This window comes from Arvicanthis niloticus, chromosome 6, assembly GCF_011762505.2.
Source record: "Arvicanthis niloticus isolate mArvNil1 chromosome 6, mArvNil1.pat.X, whole genome shotgun sequence".
NCBI classification, from domain to species: domain Eukaryota; kingdom Metazoa; phylum Chordata; class Mammalia; order Rodentia; family Muridae; genus Arvicanthis; species Arvicanthis niloticus.
Genome location: NC_047663.1, coordinates 16,054,376 through 16,079,046, shown reverse-complemented (window position 1 = coordinate 16,079,046; position 24,671 = coordinate 16,054,376). Strand labels below are relative to the sequence as shown.

The 24,671-nt window shown below is 50.1% G+C and overlaps 1 protein-coding gene across 2 annotated transcripts in view; it reads right to left on the bottom strand.

The window, feature by feature from the left end:
• The window catches only part of Scn4a (sodium voltage-gated channel alpha subunit 4), a 48,189-nt gene that overhangs the window by 23,174 nt on the left and 344 nt on the right, over positions 1-24,671 (bottom strand). The window contains exons 1-11 of one of the 2 annotated variants that reach the window (XM_076935604.1): positions 11,134-11,348; positions 9,048-9,717; positions 8,809-8,926; positions 8,612-8,702; positions 8,196-8,324; positions 7,775-7,866; positions 5,569-5,883; positions 3,705-3,768; positions 3,348-3,489; positions 1,756-1,965; positions 830-983 (exon numbers count right to left, since the gene is read on the bottom strand). In XM_076935604.1, coding sequence (XP_076791719.1) covers positions 830-983; positions 1,756-1,965; positions 3,348-3,489; positions 3,705-3,768; positions 5,569-5,883; positions 7,775-7,866; positions 8,196-8,324; positions 8,612-8,702; positions 8,809-8,926; positions 9,048-9,320 — 1,588 coding nt within the window. In that variant the 5' untranslated portion in view covers positions 9,321-9,717; positions 11,134-11,348. Of the gene's footprint in view, positions 1-829; positions 984-1,755; positions 1,966-3,347; positions 3,490-3,704; positions 3,769-5,568; positions 5,884-7,774; positions 7,867-8,195; positions 8,325-8,611; positions 8,703-8,808; positions 8,927-9,047; positions 9,718-11,133; positions 11,349-24,671 lie in introns of those variants that run through there. The other variant, XM_076935603.1, reaches the window with a different exon arrangement.

Here is a 24,671-nt window from a genome sequence, read left to right as displayed (position 1 = left end):
AGAGATCGGAAGCCTGAGAAAGAGACCACAGCAAGAGCAGAAGAGGGTAGCGGACTGGGTCAGCTTCGCCCAGTTTTCCCTGGACTGTTTCCTCTGGCAGGACAGTCCCTGAATGCAGAGTGTAAGGCCAGGTGAGATGGATCCTTCCAAAAGTCTATGGAGCCCTGAATAACCCTAGACTCTGCTTTTAGCACAAAGCAAGCCCTGGGGCACGACTGGGTCCCTTCTCTGGGTCAGAGATTCTTTCTAGCCCCCTTCTTCTCCATTTCCTTCCTTCTTCCATGTCTCAGTGGCTCCTTTCTTCTTCCCTCCCTCTCTCCTTCTTCTTTTCCCAGCCACACACCCATCTGTCTTTCCAGTCAGTAATCCGTTCCCCGCATCTACTATGCTTCTGTCCGCCCTGTCTTGTTACGGATTTTTAATTCTCCTGCTGAGACTTGGGGCTACCATGGGACTTATGGAGAGTCTGTGATTCTACTTGGGGGATTTAACCATTGATCTTTAACCTGTACCCAGGAAACAGTGGAGTAGCTTCCGGAACACCAGGCCTTCCTGGTTAGTATTATTAGCCTGTCCTTCCCCGTTGCCTTGGCAGCCCCAAGAGCCCTCCCGGAAACCCCTAGTTCCTGCAATGGCCTGGCCTTGCAGCCAGAAATGGGCCAGGTTGGCAGGACTATATTTAACCCAGCTTATTTCTTTGGTGTCAATATTAAGTTACTGCCCTCCTGAAGCTGGCTCCAAGCAGGCCCCACCCTACAGCTCAGGAGGCTGAGAGGCCTAGTGGGTGGCGCAGGAAGAGAAGGAGGGGAAGAGAGCACAGGGCACTCACCCTCCATAGCATCTGAGATGGCACTGTCTGCGCTGCAGCTTGGCCTCGGGGGCCCCTTCTCCCCGGATGTATCCAGGCTACCATTGCAGTCTTTGTTGTGGGTTGGGTCCCCATCTGCCTCCTCTCCACCTTCCAGAGCCTGGGCAGCCTTGGCCTATAAATCAGCAAAGATGATGAATAAGGAATTTCACTCTGGGGCTGGAGAGATGGCTCAGTGGTTAGGAGCACTGGCTGTTCTTCCAGAGGTCCTGAGTTCAATTCCCAGCAACCACATGGTGGCTCACAACCATCTGTAATGGGGTCTGATGCCCTCTTCTGGTGTGTCTGAAGAGAGGGACAGTATACTCATGTACATTAAAAAAAAAAAAAAAAAAAAAACTTAAGAGAAAAAGAACAAAAAAGAGTTTTCACTCTTAGCCAGTACTATGGACACACTGACCCTCAGAAACTCTTACTGAGTCTTTTGGATGACAGGCCCTTTTCTTAGCTGATGTCAAACCTAGCGCATGAAGGAAAGGGACAGTCCTTAGTGGCAATTAAGTGACAGGGTAAAGACAAGGTGACTGAGGATCCTTGACCCTGAAGACCCTCAACCCTAAGAGAGAAGCTGCTCCGAGCATAACCAGGAGCCCCACCCCTACCGCAACAAGGACCAGAAAGCATGAAGCCGTAGACCTTTAATCTGGAGGAAAGTTCACATTTCACTGTTCCAAACTCTGCTGTGTGATGGTTTTCTTGAGGCATCCCTTCCACCAAAGCTCCCAACCTGGGGCTTTCTGCTCCTTGTACCCAACAGTCCACAAGCCTTCCCTCTTGCCCCTCCCCCTTTCAACCTGCTTAGAAGGAGCCAGTCGTTGAGTCCAGGCCACTGGGGAGGGGGGGGAACCCTTGGATCCTTACCCCAAGCTCCCTGCCTATGTCCATACCTTTTCCAGTTCCTCCTGATGTTTTTTGAATTTTTCAAGCATCTGTTGGAACTCCTCCTCTTTCTCCTGGTCTTCGGCCAGGGTAGCTTCATTCTGCTCAGCGTATGCCATCGCCACCACCGCCAGGATCAAGTTGATGAGGTAGAAGGAACCCAGGAAAATGATGACCACGAAGAAGATCATGTAGGTCTTGCCAGCTGCTCGAAGGGTCTGGAGATGCAGAGAGAAGGAGAAAGGGGTCTCATGGCCTCCATGGGGTCCTTCTGCATGGCTGTTGCTTAGGTAGGGAAACAGAGGAGGGTCCCTCAAAGAGCCCAGAGATTTGGGGGCCTTTGAGACGAGGTGTGGCTATCCTCAGCAACTCAACCATATTCTGGGGGAACTTCAAAATACATGTGAGTGACCCAGGCATTCCAGTCTCCCATATCAGAGCTGTGGGGAGTCCACACAGGCACCCCAAGATCAAAAAACCAGGAGGGACAAAGAGCAAACAGGGCCTGAAACCTTGCTTCACCCCAGAGCCTGGGGCCTAGTAAATGCTCAACAAACAGTAGACCTATGATTATTGTTATTATTAATCTTGTTAGAAACACTGCCAAAGATCTGAAGACAAAATCATTTATTCTCAACCCACCTGCCACACAAACAGTAAAGACCGAGTGCAGGCATCCCTTGGTTTCCTGGGAATTGTGAAAACCAAGACCTGCAGATGCTCATGGCTCCTCTTGGAAAAGGATGAGGTGTTTGCATCTAACCTAGGCCCAGCCCTCCTCTTCTAATCCTTTATAGATGTCCCACGGTATCGAATGCAACATAAGTGCTATGCATACAGCTGCTGGGCTTTCTAAGTTATGGAATAAACGTCTTTCCCCGTAGAATATTTGTGTGTGTGTGTGTTCTCTGAAAAGGAACAGTATAAGCACAGGTTTTCCTTCTGAAATACTTTGCTTCTCACTTGCACGTTACTGGGGCTTTGACACAGGACCTTGTATGATCTGGGTAAGTACTCTGCCACTGGACTGCATGCCCAGCCTGTTTGGTTTGCTTGTGTTGTTTTGTTTTGTTTGTTTGTTTAAGACAGGGTTTTTCTGTATAGCCCTGGCTGTCCTGAAATTCACTCTGTAGACCAGGCTGGCCTCAAACTCAAAGATCTGCCTGCCTCTGCCTCCCCAGTGCTGAATTAAAGGCGTGCGCCACCACTACCTGCTCTGTTTTGTTTTGTTTTAAAGTATTTTCAATCTGTAGTTGGTTGGATCCAGAGGCAGAGCCTACAGAGATGGAGGGTCAACTATCATTGTGTGGGGGCAGGGTTCAGTTTCCTAATTAGCCGTCTAACTGGTTTCTCTGAGGCTTGGAGATTCCTCAGCCTCAGTCTATGGCAGGCCCAGACCCTCAGCTCATAAAGCAAAAAATGAAACAGGAAAAGGACTGGTTTGGCTCCAGCCAGGAATTCCTAAGAACCCACAGTGGAACTGAAGAAGTCCCCTAGAGGAGACAGTCAGGTGGGGGGGCTGGCCATCATGGGTGGGCTCTGTGGAGCTCTGATGACATGGAGCCTGTGGGACCAAATGGCAGAGTGGGGGCATCTGTACCAGCTGGAAAAGGTTCTCCCAGTAATCCTGCGTCATGAGACGGAAGAGAGCCAGGAAGGCCCAGCTGAAGGTGTCGTAGCTGGTGTAACCATAGTTGGGGTTCCGCCCAGCCTTGATGCATTCGTAGCCCTCGGGGCAGTGCCTGGTAGTAAAAAGGGGGGGGGGCTGTCTTAGGGAGAGAAGAGAGCTGAGGACAGGAGGAGGACAGGGGATCCCCAGGTCTCCGTATGCCCTCCAAGCATGAAAGCTTTCTATTCTTGACTACTGGTTCCCTTACCTCCTCTCCACCCCAGATCCCTGTCCCTAATGAACCCCACCCCAAAGGATACTGGGATACTCTGTCACCCCACAACTCACCCGGCATCACTGCTATTCCCACAGAGCAGGGCATCATTGGAACCCTCCAAGAAATAGAAGTTCCCTTTGGGAATCAGAGGCCACAGAGAAGACATGTTACCACACAGACGCTCAGTAAACACATGCACACATCACACACCTGTCGACAGATCTGTGTGCCTGAAGAGGTCACACAAATACTCCTCAGGATCCCTCCTGTCTTTTATGAACAGTTTCAAGATCCAGAGTCTCCAGTGGAGACACTGCATGGGCTTAGCACTAAGCTTGGTATCTGCTGTGGTCATGAAGTCAGGATTCGCTAGGGGCCCAATAAGGGTCAAAGGGCATGTGAATTGGGGTAGGGTTGAGGTTGGAATCTAGGGACCACAGCAGAGGAAGGACACTGTTCCAATGAACAGAAACTCTGTGTAATAGTGACTGCATGAGAATGTGAACGTGTGTTGTGTGTGCCTGTACAGGACAACCATATGAACAGGATATGGCTGGAGGCAGCCCTACCAGGGAGGGCGCACAGAATGTGGGGAAGGAGAATAGGACCCTCAGGCTACAGAAGGATGATGGACTGTTTCTTTATACAGTGAGAGTCTTAGCACGCACATTTGTGTGTGTGTGTGTGTGTGTGCACGCGTGATTGTGCATGTCTCCCAGGGCAACCTTGGGTGTTGTTTCTTGGGACCAATGGTATAATTTTTTTTTTTTCAGGAGTCTAAAAGCTTGGAATATCCAAGATAAAATTCATAGATCACATGAAGCTCAAGAAGAAGGAAGACCAAAGTATGGATGTTTCAGTTCTTCTTAGACTGGGGAACAAAATACTCACAGGAGCAAATACAGAGACAAAGTATGGAGCAGAGACTGAAGGAAAGGCCATCCAGAGACTGCCCCACCTGGGGATCCAGCCCATATACAGACACCAAACCCAGACACTACAGCGGATGCCAAGAAGTGCTTGCTGACAGGAGCCTGATATAGCTGTCTCCTGAGAGGCTCTGCCAGAGCCTGGCAAATACAGATGCAGATGCTCACAGCCAACCATTAGACTGACCATGGGGTCCCCAGTGGAGGAGTTAGAGAAAGGACTGAAAGAGCTGAAGGTGTTGCAACCCATAGTAAGAACAACACTATCAACCAACCAGAACCTCTCCCCCTCCGCCCCCCCCGCCCCCGAGCTCCCGGGGACTAAACCACCAACCAAAGAGTACACATGGAGGGACTCATGGCTCCAGCCGCATATGTAGCAGAGGATGGCTTTGTCGGACATCAATGGGATGAGAGGCCCTTGATCCTGGGAAGGCTGGATGCCTCAGTGTAGGGGAATGCCAGGGCGGGGAGGAGGGAGCGGGAGGATGGGGGAGCACCCTCAAAGAAGCAGGGGAAATGGAGATGGAATAGGAGGTTTCTGGAGGGGAAACCAGGAAAGGGGATAACATTTGAAGTGTAAATAAATAAAATATCCAATAAAAATTAAATAACATTAAGAGACAAATAAAATAGCTAGTGAGAAAAAAACAAAAGGATCTGGGGCTTGCCAATGAGGCAGGGTTGGCTTGAACTGGAACGACAGACATGTGCTACTGTGCCTGGTTGTTTGCACGGGCTCTGGGGATTGAGCTCTTTCAGCCTCAACAGACACAGGATTTTAAAACAGTGTGTCATCATAACATTAACCCTTTAAGGGAGGTTTTATCATATTCCATTTAATACGAAACCGTTTTAAGGGTCATGACTGAGAGACTTGTTGGAGGCTACTACCCAAACTGTTTAAGGATGGGTTTGAGCTATGTCTTCTATGAAGAAGCAGCTGAGACAATGGGTACTCGAGGAGCCAAGTAGTCTCCTCTGGCCCTTCTACCTCCCTTCTCACCTTCGTCATTGATGTAGGCCTCCCAATCAAAGGTAGAGTTGCTGGTCCAGCTCTCTGGGCTATTCCAAGTGTCGTTGGCGTACCACGTATCGTTGCCATACCACGTATCATTGGCGTACCACGTATCATTGCCGTACCACGTGGTGTTGGTGTCATTCATGGGCGGGGGCCAACGCACGCACTTCTGACGTAGGTTTCCCATGAAAAGCTGCAGCCCCACCAGGGCAAAGACACTCAGGCAGAAGACAGTGAGAATCATGACATCCGACAGCTTTTTCACAGACTGGATCAGGGCTCCCACAATCGTCTTCAGGCCTGGTCACGGGGAGGGCAAAAGCATCAGCAGAGGTAAGGATGGGTTGGTAGAGGACTCCCGCCCTGAGCCTCAGCCAGCTACATCTCTGAGGCTGATTTCACTCCTTACAGCTTCTTCCCAGAAGCTCCCCTATAGTGTCCCTTTCCTAAGCACTTCCCCCGTGTGAAGCCCAGCTTTGCCCGAAGAACGACCTCTAAGATTCAATGGCCTGCTGCCTGAACCTTAGAACTACACAAAAGCATACAAAGGTCACTAGGTTAGTGCTTCCAATGTGTGTTCTCCAGACCGTCCTTCATCTCACTGTGCCCTTAAAGAAAAGGAGACGTCACCATGTTTAGGAGAGGCAGTGCCCCAGAGTCCATTAACTGATTAATACCCAAAGACCAGCGGGGTTCACTCAGAATCTCTAAAATGATTTTGAAAATCAGCGTCTTTCATGCAAAAACGGTGGTGGTGCACGCCTTTAATCCCAGCACTTGGGAGGCAGAGGCTGGTAGATCTCTCACTTGGAGGCTAGCCTGGTTTACAGGGCAAGGTCTAAGATAGCCAGTGCTACAAAGAGAAACCCTGTCTCAAAGACAAAACAAAACAAACAAAAAACCAGTGTCTCTTCGGATAGATATTTGTCTCACTGGACACAGAGTCCAAAAACCAATTCTGATGGAATTCCGTGGGACAGATTTCTGTCAATGGTGGAAGTCATAGCTTCCTCCTTGGACTTGGCCATTCCTTCCTTCCTTCTTTTCCTGACATGGAGACCAGATGCTCAGCACCCCTCTGAGAGCTGAGCACTGAAGATGCTGAGGAGGGAGACATTTAGTGAACTCCATCAGTGCTGCGTGTCTCACAGGCCTCAATGCATGAAAGGGCTCTGGACCATCTAGGACGGTCACACTTCCTAGCATAAGTCTGAACTATTTCTCTCCTCACAGCCTGCTTGCCATCCCTTTGTGATGATGTCTCCTCCCTGAGTAAACAGTTCATGGGTTCTATCTGTGCTTTTTGGTGCTGAAGATAAACCCAGGACCTCACAATGCAATGCAAGAAGAAATCAACCATTGAGTTACACCTCCTGCTCTCTGCAGGTGGTGTATGCATATATGTATATAAGTATGCATATATACCTATAAATGCATGTATATATTGTTTGAGGCTGAGTCTCTATATGGAGCACAGGACTGTCTCAAACTTGGAATCATCTGGCCTCTCTGGTGCTAGGATTGCAGGTGTGGGCCCACCCAGCATCCTGGGGTTTTCTGAGTAGCTGTGTACCTCATTCTCCTTTTTATTAAAAAAAAAAAAAGATTCATTTTGTTTTTGCTTTGTTTACTTTTGTGTATGTGTGCACATATGCAGGTACATATGCACATGTGTGTGCTGGTACCCAAGGAGGTCAGAAGAGGATGTTGGATCCCATGGAGCTGGAGTGAGAAGCAGTTGTGAGTCTGATATGTGTGTTGGGGCTCTGGTCACACTGAACACTCAGCCATCCCTCTAGGCCCTGGTTCTTCTTGATAAACTATTTAGGAATTTCAATCACTGCTGGGATAGGGGTAATGTTTTCCTCTGAGAGCACTGAGGGCTGGGGTTTGTCCTCTTTGGAATCACTTTCAAATAGAGCTCTGGGCTTGTCTGTTCTCCTTGTATCTTGGGCAAAATTCTCCTTAGTGTAAACGCATAGGCCCTATAAGATGCTGTTTCAAGCCTTGTACAGATCAGTGGTTCTCCACCCTCCTAGGGCTGTGACCTTTTAATACAGAGTTCCTCACGTGTGATGACCCCCAACCATAAAATTGTTTTTGTTGCTACTTCATAACTGTTATCAATCATAATGCAAATATTTGTGTTTTCCCGTGGTCTCAGGCAGAGGGTCCCCACACCTCCCAATACCTGGAATAACCGTGATGGTTTTCAGGGCCCGCAGCACACGGAAGGTCCTCAGGGCTGAGATGTTTCCCAAGTCCACAAACTCTGTCACATACCTGAGTGGGAAATTGAGGTGGATCGTGTCAGAGTGGGGACAGAGATCAAGTGTCTCTGGGTCCAGAGTGATTATCACAAGGAGAGGAGGGTGGGGTCTCATAACTCCCAAGGTCCTGTTTTAGTCCAAGAGTTGGGAAGGACAGTGCTGGATTTTACTGCTAGAGAATGGAAGGACAAGGACAACCCTGATCACCCACTGGCTGTGGCGCTCTGAGTCAGGCTGCCTCCTAAGGTGTACGAAGCATGGGGACGAGACACTGCGCCCCCCATGCCAGCCTTGGTGCTTGGCCCTCTTGCAGCTCCCATCCCAGCCTCAGGCCCTGCTCACGCCATTGTAATGACACTGAAGTCCAGCCAGTTCCAGGGGTCTCGGAGGAATGTGAAGTCATCAATGCAGAAGCCTCGGGCCAGCATCTTAATGAGGGACTCAAAGGTGTAGATCCCTGTGAAGGTGTACCTGGCGAGAAGAGGGCCAGTCAGAGCAGAGTATGTCACCTGGGTATGCGCGTGTACCTGGCAACTGTGGGCATTAGAGGAGGGGAGGTACCAAGATAGCACAAGGCTACCCAGGGCTGGGGACATCTGTGAAGGTGAGAGCATTTCCCACCCCCCTCCTTGGCTTAAGGTGTTGTGTCACAGGGACAACGTGTCTCCCCTGAAAGATAGGAGCAGTGTCACTTTGAAAACTCAGAGTGCAGACCTGGGAGAGGGAGTTTGGTGGGGGTTGGGGGAGGACACACTTACTCCACGTCCTTGGACCAAGATGGCGGGTTGCTCATGGTCATGAACACACAGTTGGTCAAGATGGTGATCATGATGAACATGCTGAAGATCGTGGGTGGTGGGTCAAGGAAAGAGAGGGGGCAGCTGGGAAGAGGAGGCATAGGAAGGTCTCCTGCCCACCCCTAACCTCCCCACCTCTCCCACGTCGGCAGGATATGCGTGGATGAGCACCTTGATGGCCACCCTCCGGACGAGGCTGAAGGGGCTCAGCATGTAGAGGGCGGGGGTGGCCGAGAATCGAAAGATGGCCTTTCCTTTGTTGAGCACAATGAAGGTCTGAGGCAGGGAGATAAACTGTGAGCTTGGCAGACAGACAGATAGACAGACGGACGGACGAACAGACGGATGGATGGACAGACAGAAGGCACAGATAGGGGGAGCCCTCCCACATCCTGACCTTCTTGTCATTGTAGTAAGGGTCCAGGTCCTCCAGGGGGATGCCAATGACTTCGGGTGGGGGGTCCCCATAGATGAGTGGGAGGTTCTTGCCAGCTTCCAGGTCACTGCGTGGCTTCCGCTCAGGCTCCTCAATCTCCATCTGCTTGTTCCGCTGCAGCCGGGCCTCCTCCTCCACTGCCCGCTGCTCTATGGCTGCCAGGGACTCTGGGGTGAAGGGGCGCAGGCAGTGGGGACCCGGGGGGACCAGGGAGGGCAGAGATGAGCTGGCCATCCTTGCATTCTGGGCTTAGGGGCCAGAGGGTGGTAGGCAAAGTCAGAGCAGCTACAGCCCGCAGTCCTTGGGTTTTGGGTGGTCACCAATGCCCTGGGTCTACTGTGTACTCCTCACTCTCTGCCTGCCCGGGGGTTGGGTCAGGGAGGTGGGTGTCCTGGTCTTGTTGGGGCTGGAGATGTGCCTGCAAGTCCTGGGCGTGTTGATGCACAGGACACTGGGCATGGAGCATCCCCCACCGCGGGCCCCACGGTGTTCTCTTCTCAGCAATAGTTTGAGCCACCTTCAGGATCAACAGAAAGCGAACCAGATCTCCAGCCTTAGGAATTTGGGGCCAATGCCCCAATGTCCTGAACTGTCTCCAGGGTTCAGACTCCAGGAACTGTGTGACTTCAGCCTATAGCAACACACACAGAGAGAGAAATCTGTATTGGCTGTCCACATGACCTCCAGATGGACAAGGGTGAGGGTTTGGTAGGATTACCCTAAAACACAACCAGAAAATGAATTTCAGATTGGAGGTCATGTGGACTGGCTGATTCTGGCTAGCAGGAGATGTGAGTGGAGACCATCGAGGGTTCAGCAAGACTCAGTGCAAAAGGATGATGTCTACCAAGAACAAGCTCAGAAGAATGTGGGCCCTGTCTGTGTCTGTCATCTGCCTGGAGAGAAGGGAAAGAGGGGTGTGTGGATGCAGTCTTTTCTGATCTTTAGGGTACTTGGCAATAGGCTGAGAGAAGGAACATGGAAAGAGCCTGGGCCTGCACAGGGTCTCAGCAACTTCCTCCCATGGCTCTGTGCAATTAAAACCTCTGGGCAGATGTTGCTGGAAGATGTAAGGCACAGGCAGGGGGGTCAGGAGACCTGGGACTGCTAACTTAGATGGCCAGGAAAGGCGATGCAGGTAAGGGGATGGACAATTCCAGTAGGGAAGGGTTAGATACCCCCTCTCCCCTGGGACAGTTTTTGGTTGCTGGTCTCTTATGAACTGGTTACGGGAAAGAAGGCTCCCCAGGAGCCTTGGATTTTATAAGCAGCATGTGGACCATCCTTAAGCTAGCTCCTCCACCTTTTCTGGTTCCTGTTCCCCACAGAAGGGCTGTGCTGGGTTAGTCATTGAAAACAGACTTTGAGGAATGATCCCTTCAGCAAACAGAACACTGGCCCAATTACTCACGGCCACTGAAAGGCCAATATGGGACCGAGAGATGGCACAGTGGGTAAGCACATAAGGACCGGAGTAGGGATTCTAATATTCAAGTTTAAAAATAAAGGAGGGAGGAAGTCGCCTCATGCGCACTTATATCCCCAGTGCTAGGGCAAGAGCAGATGATTTCAGGGTATCATTGGCCATTTTAGCTCCAGATTCCAGGAAAGGGCTGTCTCAAAGAAATAAGGTAAGTAGGGAGAAAGCAAAAGACCAATGCCCCCCTCTGACCTCTGCAAGCATATGTGTATATGTGTGTACACACACGCATACACATACACACACAAACGCAAACACATAAACACACAAAGAGAGAAAGAGAGAGAGACAGAGACAGACAGAGAGACAAAAAGACACAGAGAGACAGAGAGACAGAGGGAGCATGAACACATATGGCTGGATCCTAGATCCTCCTCCCTAACACAGGGAATTTGGCAGATCCCCAGATGGACATCAAGTACAGCCCAGAAGACCCAGGCACAGAGGCTCTGGATATTGTACATACTTCTCAGGCTTGGTCAACAGATACAGCAGATGACAGGGAAGGGCCAGAGCCATTGGGCAGAGCTGGCCACACCCCTTGCCCGCTACCCAGCTGTTTCTTACCAGGCTCCAGGGAGTCATGTTTCTGGGGGATGACTCTGCTGGTTTCCAGCTGGTCGGTGACTCTGTTGTGTACAAGCACACATACACACACGCAGGTCTGGACTGCAGCCCCTCAAAGAGACACTCATCCTGTCATGTACCTTACTCTGACCCTACACATGCGCTCGCATCTTGTCATATAGACAATGCTGGCCTGCTAGCTGACCTCAGAGGGACACACCCAGCCTGAAGCCATCTTGGCAACAATACCCTGATTCTGGTGCTGCCCTCTGTCCTACACCGGAGCCCAGAGGGACCACAATAGACCAACATCACAGTCTGGATCTAGTCCAGCCCTCGAGGAAACTGGCCTCACCTGAGTTCACAGGAGCCCAGGGAGAACCCCAGTGCTTCTTCTCAGCTGACACCCCTAAGCATCCTGTCCTGCTCCCAAGTCTTGAAAATGTTGTGACCTACCCCATTGGCCCACTTCTGGTCTCTGCTATGGTAACACTTTCCCCTCAAAATCACCTTCCAGCCCCCAAGCCTTTTACTGATCCAGAAGCCACTTAACGTTTGGTTGTTCTGCTGCGTGAGGGGAAGTTACCCACATTCCCAGCACCCACACAGTGGCTCACAGCAGTCTGTAATATCTGTTCCAGGGGATCTGATGCTCTCTTTTGATCCCCACAGAGACCTGGCACACATGACAAACAGACATATGTGCAGGCAAAACACTCGTAAAAATGTTACGTTGTTTGTTTGTTTGTTTGTCTGTTTGTTTTTGGAGACAGGGTTTCTCTGTGTAGCCCTGGTTGTTCTGGAACTTGCTCAGTAGACTAGGCTGGCCCCAAACTCTGAGATCTGCTGACTTTGCTTTCTGAGTGCTGAGACTAAAGGTGTGGGCCACTATCACTCAACTAGTTACAAAATATTTTTAAAAGCCGTGTGTTACCCCCTCTGGCTACTTTGTTTAAATTGTTGTTTGTTTGTTTGTTTGTTTAAGGCAAGGTCTATTCTTGGCCTGCAGCTCCCTGATCACATAATCTATGTTAGCTGTTTGTGGAGATCTCCCCTTCCTCCTTGAGAAAAGCCTGTGCCACGTGCACATTACAGACTAAGCCACTTCCCATCCCTGCAGTGTTTCCCATGAGGCCTTTTGAAAACAAGTGCTTCATGTCTTCTAATACTTCTTCAAATGTCCACATTCTCCCCTTAATGTTCCCTCAGATGGCACTGCCTCTTCTTCCTAGAGAAAGCCAGCATGGGGTCAGGTCTACAGTCATCCCCACTGCCCTGCCTCTTCTTTCTCCCCCCTCCTAACATATAATAATAATAATAATAATAATAATAATAATAATAATAATAATAATAACAACATTGTTATTATTATTATTATTATTAATTAATTGATTAATAATACATTATTCCACCATTCCAGGCATGGTGGCTCATGCTTTTAATCCCAGAACCCAGGAGGCAGAGGCAGGTAGATCTCTGAGTTTGTGTCCAGCCTGGTCTACAGAGTGAGTTCCAGGATAGCCAGGGTTACATAGAGAAACCCTGTCTCAAAAAGCCAACCAACAAACCAACCAACAAACTAACCAACTAACCAACCAGCTAACCAACCAACCAAATAATAATAATAATCACAATCACCATCACAGGCCGGTCCTTGCACTTATACCCAACTCCCGGGCCCTGTGCTTCCCCACAACCTCTCCGCTCATGGATAACTGTCTTCTACAGTAACACAATGGCAGCTGTCAGTCATCAGCCCACACCTCACACTTCCCATCATCCGGTTCCTGGTCTTCCTTACTCTGTTCACAGAAGAGCTTCTTGGAAAGTCTCTACCCCAGCTGTCTCCACTTCCTTACCTGTTGTTCCCTCTCGGCCCATTCCAACCTGGCTGCCATCACCCCCGCTCAACCGGAATTGCTTTCATCGGCTCACCAGTGCATGCCGCTGCCAAGTCCGCAGCACCGGTTCCTCCCCTCGCCTCCCTTGACCTTTCAGGAGCAGTCAGCCCAGTAGGCTACAGCCCCTCTCTGGAAAATTCTATTTCCTCAGGCTCCGTGGCATCACACTTAGGGTTTGTCTTTCTCTCTGGCTTCTCCTTAATTTCTGCGGTATGGCCCTTTCTATACACGATCTCTCGAGCTGCGCAGGGCTCTGCCCTCACGGAGTGACATCATTTCTATGATGGTAGAAAGCACCATAGGAATAAGACGAATGTTTCCTTTGAACTCTACACTGACCTCTGGACAGCTCCATGATAATAAGGGGTTCCCCCAAATTGGAACAGAGCTTTAGTGGGGTTTCCATGGTACCATACACTCTTGTGCCAGGAAATGCCACCACTTCTGTGTCTCAGATCAATCACCAACGTGTGTATCCCTGAGTTCTCCTTTTCTGTCACTAGCTCCAAAGCTCTATTAATGCATATTCCCACAATGCACGGAAACCCATCTTTTCCCAGCCTCTCATGTACACACTACAGACATTTCCGGGGTTAGCCCGTCTCCTGCTACCATCTTGGCCGCTTGCCCTCTGAATCAGTCCTACAAAGGCAGCCACTGATACTTCAAAACAAAAGTTGGCTTGTGTTACTGTTAAAACTGTCCAAGAATGCCTCAATGTGTTCAGAACACAACCTAAGCCTCCTGTGGTGGCCACCCAGGTCCTAGTGCCCTGGGCCCACCTACTTCCCTCACTTTTGTCTATTGCTGTCACCCTGGACACTCTGTTCCAGCACCATTGGCTCCCTCGACCTTATTCCTGCCTTTGGGATTTTACCCAACTGCCCTCTGTCTCTGGAACCCCACCCTCCCCTTTATTTTCTCATTGTAGTTTCCTCTCTGTCTTCTATTTTGAGAGAGTTCTTCCTCTTCTTCCTACCACACCCATGCATCCCCCTTGACATTATTTTTCATAAGTTGTAAATGCCTGCCTCATTTGTTTTGAGTGTATTCTCCATGATATGAAAATGTCAACACAAGCAGCAACTGTGCCTGTCTACACCACCGTGGCTAGTCCCAGCGCTGGGCATGTAGTAGGTATTTGCAGAGTGTTTGTTGCCAGGCATGGTGGCACATGCCTTTAATCCGGCACTTTGGAAGTGAGACAGTTAGATTTCTATGAGTTTGAGATCAGCTTAGTCTAAAGTTCCTTGCCAGCTGGGGCTACATGGTGAGATCCTGTCTTAAAACAAAAACACCAACAATTAATTAATTTAATTCATTAATGAAAGGGTAAGCCTTGGATACAGACCTTCTAGGGACCTCATGTATTTTTCTATGCTTTATCTACCAATCCATCCATTCATCCCTCTATCCATTTTGTTCACATCTCAAAACCCGAGATGGCCAGGAGGAGAGCTCGCTGATCCGTGGTTAGATGCCTGCTGAGAGATGACAGTGAACCTGTGCACACACGGCTTCGACAAGATGATACAGAGCCCGTCTTCAAGAGAGGCGTGGATGGTGCTGGGGAGCTCAGGGGTGAGAGGTTACTTCCAAGTAGGAGGAAGAAAGATGACCTTTTCCAGCTGGGTCCCAGTGGATAGAGGAGAAGGAGAAGGATGGAGGGAGAAGGGATGGAGGAGAAGGATATCCCAGGGAGAGGGGACAGCCAGGGTAAGGACAGGACACTGGGAACTCATATGGATCACAGAAGCTATGTAGGGAATGGGGTGGGAAAAGGTGGATGGTAGGGTGCTAGGGTTGCTGCCAGGTCTGAGGAGCCTAGACTTCATCTCATAGCCCTGGAGAATCCCTGCCAGTGATGGGAAGTCAAATGGAGTCACTTCTGCCCACTAGTGTGCTCCTTCTGTTTGCCCTTCCCATGCATCTGGAACAGATGGTGAGGGTCAAGTTGTCTTTGATGGCACAAGACAAAAGGACAGCTGCGGTGTATGGATGTTCCTGGTAGGGACAAAGCGTCAACGAGATTCCATGACACCAAGTAGGCTTCTTGGGATACAGTGAGATGTGAGCACGGTAAGATGAAAGCTCCTTCTACCTAACTCTGTCCTGAGATATGGCATTTGAGGGTTAGGGTTTGGGTTCTCAGGGCAACCTCTTCCCAGAGCACATGAGCAGGTTGGTGTTTCAGAGAACTGAGAGAACAGCGTTGTCAACGGGGAACTGAGACAAGTTCATTCATTCATTCAACGAACCTTCTGAGTTTGTGGTACATGCCCAGTCTGGTCTTGGCCTAGGGCAGAGCAAAGAGGAGGTAAAGTCTCTGCCCTCACGGAGCTTGCATTCCAGAGGGAGGAGGCAGGCAGTAAATAGGGAGCAAATAAGATAATTTTAGCGTGTGATAAATGAGAGGCCAAGCCAAGGCTAAAGCCGTCTTCCAGGAGCCAAGGCTGGAGCCCATTTAGAAAGTGCAAAGTCTCATGCAAACCGCCTTCAAAAAGGAAGTTTGGGCGGAAGTGGTGGGTAAATCAGGCCTTCCTGGGGGCCTGGAGATGGTGAGCCGACCAGGATGGAGGTGGGGGGAGGAAAGGTCAGGAATGGTAAGCCAGGCTGAGGCCAGCTGTCCGCAGGCAGGGAGCCGAGGGTGAGGACGCTGAGGGTGAGGCAGCTCCTCCTGGAGCAGGTCCAGCCCAGCATTGTCTCTCCCTGTGGAGAAGCCAGATTGGAGCACCAGATTCCAGATATAGTTTGACCACAGAGGCTTTTTCTCCCTGGCCTGGACACTGTGTGTTCATTCATCCCAGATGGAGTCTGCCATCACACTGGGTATCTCTAAGACCTGTGGTCTAATTCCCCATCCTGTAAGTTACCCCCGATTCTTCTCTTTTCAATCTTTATACACCTCAACAAAAATAGTAGCTGACTAATATCCAGCAGTATGTCAAAGGATTATGTACCATGACCTCATGGGATTTACTTCAAATATGCAAGGCAAGCTCAAAAAATTAATGTAACTTCATATCAATAGATTGAAGAAAAATCATACGATCGTATCAATGGATGAGATTACAGATTTTAAAAAAGCCCATAGTCCCTATTCATAATAAGACCATGACAAATTAGAGAGGAGAGGAATTCCCTCAAGTTGATGAAGACAATTTATAAAGAACCTTCTGGTAGCTGTGGTGGCACACACCTTTAATCCCAGCACTCGGGAGGCAGAGACAGGCAGATTTTTGAATTCGAGGCCAGCCTTGTCTACAGAGTGAGTTCTAGGACAGCCAGGGCTATACAGAGAAACCCTGTCTCAAAAGCCCTACAATTATTCCAGTTGAGATTTACTTTAACGGTGAGAAACTGGAAGGTTCTCTACCAAAAGCCATGACCAAAGCAAAGTGGCTTCTCACTGCATTCAGCACCAGACTGAACCTTTTTCCTTTGCAATAAGACAAGAAAAGGAAATAAAATATAACCCGGAAGGAGGAAATAAAACTGCCCGATTGACAGCTGACGTGACTGTTTACGTCCGAAGTCAGAACTGACCAAAAGACTCTAAGAACTGGGAACAACCACGGAAACTGCTGGGTACAAACTTAACACAAGTTGATGTCTGGGCGACAAAGACCTTGGTCACCCACTCCTAAGTCCCAGGACACCCCCAGTCTTTCTACTTGATGTTGGTTTCCTCTGAGATCAAGTCCATCTACCACAAACGAGTATCTGTGATTCTAGACATCCCAAACCATTGGCCAAACAAAGCTCGGGATAGATAGCCTCCTAACCCCGGATCTTTCATATGCTTCCAGAACCTTTCTTCCTAGAAAACCAATTTTTCTTGGGGGTAAGGGGAGGGTTGTCTTCAAATATCCAGAAATTCATTCATTGACACCAGCCTATAACTTCTCACATGGTCTCAGCTACTTCCCTGCTACTCTGTGATATAAAGCTACTGTAAGAAACTGTCTTGGAAGGTTGACCATGGGAAGGCACGGCCTATGTGCACACCCTTCCCCATCCTCTTCAGAGCACAGCTCTACAAGTACAAGGGTGGCAGACTACTAGCTGTCCTTATTCAGGGTCCAGCTACCACTTGTCTTATCAACTAGTCCAGCCTTTATCTCTCACAAGACTGCTCACAACCCACCATGGTCCAGCTCTTTGGTCTAAGAAAGAAACTAGAGGTCCAGTGGGTAGAAGCACATGCTACCCAAGCCTGATGATCTGAGTTCCATCCCACATAAAAGATATAAGGAAAGAACTGACTCCATCCACATGCACGACATGATTACACAGATACCCTGCCTATACACATCACACACACACACACAAATAATAATAATAATAATAATAATACATGTAATAGCAAGGCGTGGCAGCACACACCTTCAATCCCAGCACTTGGGAAGCAGAGGCAAATGGATCTCTGTGAGTTCGAAGGCAGCCTGGTCTACATAGGGAGTTCCAGATCAGCCAGGACTACATAACAAGACCCGGACTCGAGAAATAACGTAAAATGAACAGAACTATCTAAAACAACCTGAGTATGGTAGTTCATGTTGCTAATCTCAGTAATTGGAAGGCTAAGGCCAAAAGATGAGTTTGAGGCCAACCTGGGCTACATAGTGAGTTTCCCTACAGAGTAAATCTTATCTTAGTGTTTGGTTTTAACGTAGGGAGACTGAGGTGTATATCTTACATATCAAAGCAGATCTGGCCTTCAGGTCTTCCCAGCATCCCTCAGTCCCTACTTGGCATACCCTGCCCCTCAACCCTGAATTTTCCAGCCCGGGAGCTAGGCTGTCCTTCCCCCAGGTGCTCCTCCCTGCATAATCCAGACATTTTGTTGTCTCTCTCCTTGTCTTCCTCTTCCTCCTCCTCCTCTTCTCTCTGCCCATGTGCCCTTTCTCTCTTTCTCCCCCCCCCCACTTCCCCCCCAACTTCCCTGGTCTCCTTCCTTGGGGCCAGTGAACTCTCCTGCCCTGAGAGCAGCTTCCCAATAAACCTGCCTGTAATATCCTGGCTTGATTGGCTCATTTGACAAGTGGAGAAGTAACCTATCACTCAGAACAAACATGGCACAGACAGACAGACAAAAAGAAGTTACTGAGAGTCATGTGTGCCAGCGGGGATCTGTTTTAAGGACCACCCACAGTGTAAGCTCCAATGCAAAACTTCCTGGGTGACTCTGAACACAGCAAAGTTCCACTCTGGTCAAAGTGAGCACCGGGCTCCCAGGTGGACTGTTCCCCCAAATACCTTCCCAGGTATTTGGGTGCCCAGATCCAAGAGTGAAAAATGGATGCTTATGTCCCCTGGCTGGAAGTCCCAAGTCATAACTTTTTTTCCTGTTGAGGTAGGGATGGGAAGCGGGGTAGCTGTGTTACTTTTCTGACAAACAGCCTGGGGAGGAGGGAGAACAAGCGGCCTTGGCCTTGGCAACCCAGAGGTTATCCTAGGTGGCCCTTCCCTCCTGACCTAACAGTGTCTGTGGAGAAAACTCTGCTCCCATGGTGCCTTGGAGGGTGGCCTAGAGCTGGGAGCCTAGAGTGGAAACCTCTGGGCATTGAGTGTCCCCCAGAATTCAGGAAACCAACAGTGTTATACAGGAGGCTCATGAAAGGGTACAGGGGTTTAGAATAAACCTTCTTTCTCCAGATTCCCAATTCAGCCAGCCTGGCCACCATCTAACCAAGGGCCACAGGTGATAGGGATGGACACATTTATTTTGCACTGACTGTGTACCAAGGTGGCTGTCTGTCCACATCCAAAGCCTCTTCTTCCACAGTTAGTCCTACAACCTGCAGGCTTTAAAGACCCTCAGAGACTATGAATAGTCCTTCCCCACCCCAACCTCACCTCAGCTACAGCCTTGTTCCTCCCCTGAGCACCCCCTGTTGGCTCACAGGGATGACTTGAAAATCCATGAGTAGGCTGAGTCCAGCCTCTGCCCCAGACAGCACCTTCCAAAACTCCTGTATCCCTAGGAACACGGCCCCATGGAAGATTTTCCCTCACAGGCCTAAACCCGTAAAACAAACAAACAAACAAACAAAAAATTTATCTCAAGATGCAGAATTCCAGTTGTCCTCCAACATGGAAAATGCTCCCCAGAACAGATGGGTTCTTCTGGCCCTAAATCTTGGGGCAGTCACCTGTACATCTGACTTCTGAAGCATGTGAAGGGGCAAAGTAACGGTCCAAACAAACAAACAAAACAAAAAAACAAGTCTCACATAATTCAACAACCCAGACTTGGTTAGAAGTCCCTATCTAGTCAAGAATGATGACCTTTAACTTCTGATCCTCCTGCCTCCAGTTTCCAATGCTGGGATTACAAGCCTGTGTTACTGTACCCACTTCAGTGCACTCTGGGAATTGAACTCACAGCTTTATGCATGCTAGGCTACACTCCCAGCCCTGAGCTATATCCCCCTCCCTCCTTTCCCCTCCCTCCCATCCCCTTCCCCCTCCACCACTTTACCTCCCCCATTTCTTTCTTTTTCCTTATTGTTGATGCAGGTTCTTATGTATCTTAGGCTGGCCTTGAACTTGCTACATAGTCAAGGATGAACCTGAACTTCTGATCCTCTGCTTCTACCTCAGAAGGACTGGGATTGCAGAGGTGCACTACACCTGCTTTCTGTGCTGCAGGGATGGAACCCACACTAGGCAGGTACACAGCTTAACCGAGTCACACTCCAGACCCCCCGATTCTTGGTTGAAAAGTCAGCACTGTGCACCAGGCCCTGTACTGTGGTTCATGTGCTGTGGTTTTATTATCCCAAGGAAGGACTTGAACACGACTTTCATGCCAATCCCATGTACTTACCATTACAAACATGGCCTCCCTCTAGCCCTTTACGGCACTGACCTGGGCACAGTTGACCTACAGCACAAATGGCCCCCTGCACTGAGCTGGCTTTTGCTTCAAGGGCAGGCTAGAGGCCTTGCTTGAAGCCCCTTGAAAGGTATGGCTGCTGAAGATGCCTGGCAAGCCTAGAAGGACCATGCTTGCTTCTTGGGGCTCTGTGTCGTGGGCTGAAGGACTGGAAACGCACCAGTCAACAGCCTGACAAAGAACTTCCTGGATACTCATTTGTTTGAAGTCAGGATCTCTATATGTGGTTTGGGCTGACCTTGAACTCACTATAGGATTGTACTGCCATCCCTAACTGAAGTTTTTTACTGGAACTGAAGTTTTTTACTGGAACCAATTAGCCCCCATATAAATCTAACCTCCACTGTGGCCTATTTGTATGATCCATTCTCTCAGCTCTGACTTATTTCCCAACACACACACACACACACACACAGAGAGAGAGAGAGAGAGAGAGAGAGAGAGAGAGAGAGAGAGAGAGAGAACTCTGACTCATTTCCCAGCTGCTCAAAGGGCTGTAGAGCCCGATTTATTCTATCCAAGCCTGGGGCATCCTGCCTTCTGTTAGCTTAAATCCCCCTAAGGAGCAGTGCCTAGCATACAATGCTGGCCCCTCTCCTTTGCACACACTACAGTCATGTGTGAGCCATGTCTGTGTGGGTGGTGGGTGGTACTATCCCCTTGCCATGGCTCCTCCTTCTGGATCATTCTTTTCAGGAGCTCCCTGCCTCTGTTGCTCTCCTTCAGCCTCTCTGTGTATACTCCACCCTGATCCTTCTGTCTATACATACTCCACCCTGATCCTTCTGTCTATAGTCTTCTTAGAGCCCAGAGAATTCCAGGACCCACCTAGCTCTGTATCTTCTTCCATGGGCCCACATCACATGGACAGACTAATAAGTCTCCTTGCTGAGGCCCTGGGAACAGAGACTGTGGCCACCAGCATCCTACAACACCTGAGATCAAGGGAGGCCGACAGGTGTGCTGCTCTGACATCTGCCACCTGTGCGCAGGACGTCCGTGCTGCCTCCTGCTCCTGCTCTTGGGGACTTTACCTAGAAGCTGCTACCAGGAAAGTTCTCCCCTTTTCTCTTAGAGTGTCTTTTTCAAAATTGGACTGACTGAGACCTGCCAACTTCGACAAAGGCACGGGTGAACGGAGACCCTTGCTACAACGCACTCCACGGCCTCTGCCTTATTTCAAAACTTCCACAGCGACCCAGCTGGAGGGCTTCGCAGCGCATGTAAGAAAGGCCCTTACTTCCAGGGGGATCACCTATGAATAAAAACTAAAAACATCCTTGACTTCCCCTGCCCTGTGTGTGCATGTGTGTGTGTGCATATGTGTGTGTGGTGTATGCACACACGTGTGTGTATGCACATACATGTGAGGATTAAGACTAAGGTCACGGTTTGCTGTTCTATGTTTTGAGTCTGGCGCTCACTGATTCATTGTCTGGATTAGCCGACCAGCACGCCCCAGGTATCCTTTTGTCTCTAGCTCCCAGTGCTGAAATCACAGGCACACCTGGCTTTTTAGATAGGTACTGGGGATTTGAACTCAGGTCCTCATGCTTGCATAACAAAAAAAGCATTTTATGGATCGAGTCACCTCCTCAGGCCCCAAACCTTGGTTTTGAAGTGTTTCCAGAGCCTGTAGCATGTTTCCTTTTTTCACTCCTGTGGTGAGGTGTTTGCTTCTGTCTTCATAGGCACCGTGTATTTAGTGAGCTTTTCTGTAGAGCCACCAGTGCCTGTGCAACTCTGCTCTGAACATTCCAGTGCCCAGAAACTCACTGGTCCCTTTCTATGAGTTAGTTGTTATTGCCTCACTTGATAGATGATGCAGGGGAAGAGCAAGTGCTCATTATGTAGTAACTGATTGATAGCTGAGCCCTCAGCTTGTCTTAACCACCAGGCTAACCTGCTCCCTACGGGCTCACCAGCACCTATCAGGGGGGCTCCTGAGTGGAGTCTGGTGTCCACTGAGTTGTGCCTTTCCCTCTTACTCCAGGACTCTAGGCAGAGGACCCTGAGACAGGGACACAGCCTCAGGTGTCCCCCACCTTGCCCACTCTCTCCCCTAGAACTCCCAAAGCCCTCATTCCTCTGCCACCTTCCCCACCCTCAACATAGGGTGTTGACTGAGAACATCGGGGAATAAAAATAACCATCGCTGATGCTGCAGAATGAGTGGGACGCACATATGAAGGCCAGGCATGGTGGTAAAGGTGAAAGAAACCTGGGTCCCCTGGCGCTTTCAGATGGACCCTTCCCTGCTATAATGGGATTGGGGACCCCTGAATGAGTCATCAGACCATCCCAGAGCCCCAGAACCTGTTCCTGTAACACAGTCTCCATGGTTCCAGGAAAGCTCTGTCCTGACTCAGTCCAACCCAAGTTCCTCCCCAGAGAGCATGGGCCTTGGCCACTGTGGATTGAGCCTTGGCCACTCACTCACAGTGTGCCCCAGACAAGTGGTGTGACCCTTCAGAGTCTGAGGATCTGCTGAAAGGTGTTGAAGAAGCCGACTGTATGACCCATGGAGTGTAAAGCCGCCGCCCACAATCTGCCCCTGTGGCCCTCATGGCTCCTCCCTGCTCTCAAAGCCTCACTTCCAGGCTTCACGGGGCTTCTGCTCCCCTCTTCTGGAAGCCATGGCTTCTTGCTTCTCCATTCTCCCTTTTCCTGGAGTCTTCTCTGAATGCTGCTGCCCTCGGCTGCGCTACCCACTCTGCTTCCTTGTCTACCCATGTCTCCTTGCTGCTCTGATGGCCAGAATTGACGCTCCCCCAAGGCAGAGCCCTTGTCAGGAAATCCCCAGCATCTCCTTAGGAGATCCAGTGGCATCTGTGTCTGAGTCAGGTCCTGGGCCGGGGCCTTCAGAAACCTCTGGGGAGAAGTTTCTGGAGCAGGCTTCCCCTCTGCCCATCCTTGAGCAGGGGATGTGGGCCCCAGTTCTAAGTCCTCAGCTGTACATATTTCCAAACCAGAAATGACAAGCAGAGCAAGGCTGGGCCTACAACAGTCCCTCATGTACCTTCCCCTCACTCCCTAAATCCCTACATATAATCTTTTTAGGGGTGCCTGGGCTGTAGATGGAGGGAAGCTTATGAGATCACCAGACACAGGGCCTATGGTTTCTGTCCTCTGTTACCTGGGCACTGTGTGGGGACACAGGCCTGGCTTATCTTTGTCTGGATGCCCTGCCTGACACAGCAGGTTCAAAGGTCCTGGGATATTTAGCTTCTACTTCATTCTACATAATTAATGTGGCTGCAAAAGGCAGCATAGTGACCACTGCTGTCCCTGTCCCTGCCACAGAAGGTCATACCTCGTGCTATAGGCAGAGGATTCGGAGGTGGTCCCAATAGTAGGAACAGCCCTACCTACCCCTGTCTCCAACCCCACCACACACAATGGTCACTCAGCCTCTGCCCCGTTAGGATCCTCCTGACACAGCCACAGCTGTGGTAATAGCCGGCTGATAACATACCTTCCTCTTGACACCTCCCCAAAGTCCAACCCTTTCCCCCCTCCCCAAACTCCCTGACCTGTTCATTGGCAGGACCTCAGCAAAGGCTCCCCATGCCTCTAGCCTTCCCAGGCTCTGTTGAGTGACTTGTTCGCGTGCAAACTTCCGGAGGGGGCTGGTGGAGGGTCCCCTCCTGGGCAGAAGGTTGGAAGGACTGCCTCCCGACAGTAGAGGCTCTGAAGCCTTGGACATAGCCTAGTGCCACAACTGCTCTATCCTGGAGATCTCAGTCTCCGCCCATATGAAGTCATGTGACCCAGGCTGGCCTTGAATTCGTGGCAATCCTCCTGCCTCAGCTTTCTGAGTGCTGGGATTACAGGTGTATACCACTATGTCCAGCTAAGTCTATGATGCCTTAATAACTTTCACCAACTTGACCCTTCTGGTAAACAACACAACCAGTGCTAGCCCCTTCAAATGGTGTCTGCCAACTCTGGTACACCTCTTCTTTACCAGCTAGCACTGCCTACCCTCTGTCCTGGGGTCCTGAGGGCTCTATTCTTAGTAAAGGGGGTGGAAGGGGTTGAGGTCTGCTGGACACTGGTCCCCCGACCTACATTAGCAACCTGTGTATCTTCCTGAGTCTACTCAGGGCTCTCTTGGTCTCCAGAGATCTGAAAGTGGTGCAATCCCATCTCTCCTCTCAAGGTGCACTCTCTGGCTCTGCATACCCACATCCCTCTTAGCTATACATGGCCTGCTTCCCTGGTTCCCCCTCTGCTATGTGGGACTACACCTCGGCCCACCCCAACCCCCTCCAGATTAGCTAGGAAAAGAGGCCTGTGTCTGGCAGGGAGGGCTGAAGGAGGGCGGGACAGTGGGCAGAGCCTAGCCTAGTGGCAGCCGGGATGTGTCCTCCGCTGGCATCTCACAGATTCCTCTTTCAATAGAGCAAAGGAGCCGCTGCCGCCACCCTACCCCCACCCAGCCTCCAGCCGCTCTCCTCCGCTCTCCACCGTCCTGCTGCTTAGCAAAAGGGCCAAGCCGAGTCACTGTTTTCGTTCCCCTCTCATGTCCCTTCCCGAAGAAACTACAGCCTGTCCTTTGGGTCATCCTACGCCTGTCTGGAGCTAACCTTTAGTCACATTTGTAACCGGAATAAGGACTCTTGCTCAGGGAAAGGACAGCCAGGCAGGGACAGAGAGAACAGACGACAGGACAGAGACGGCAAGTTTGGGGACAGAGAGGGTCAGGCTACAAGGAGGTTTTAACAGAGTGGGGT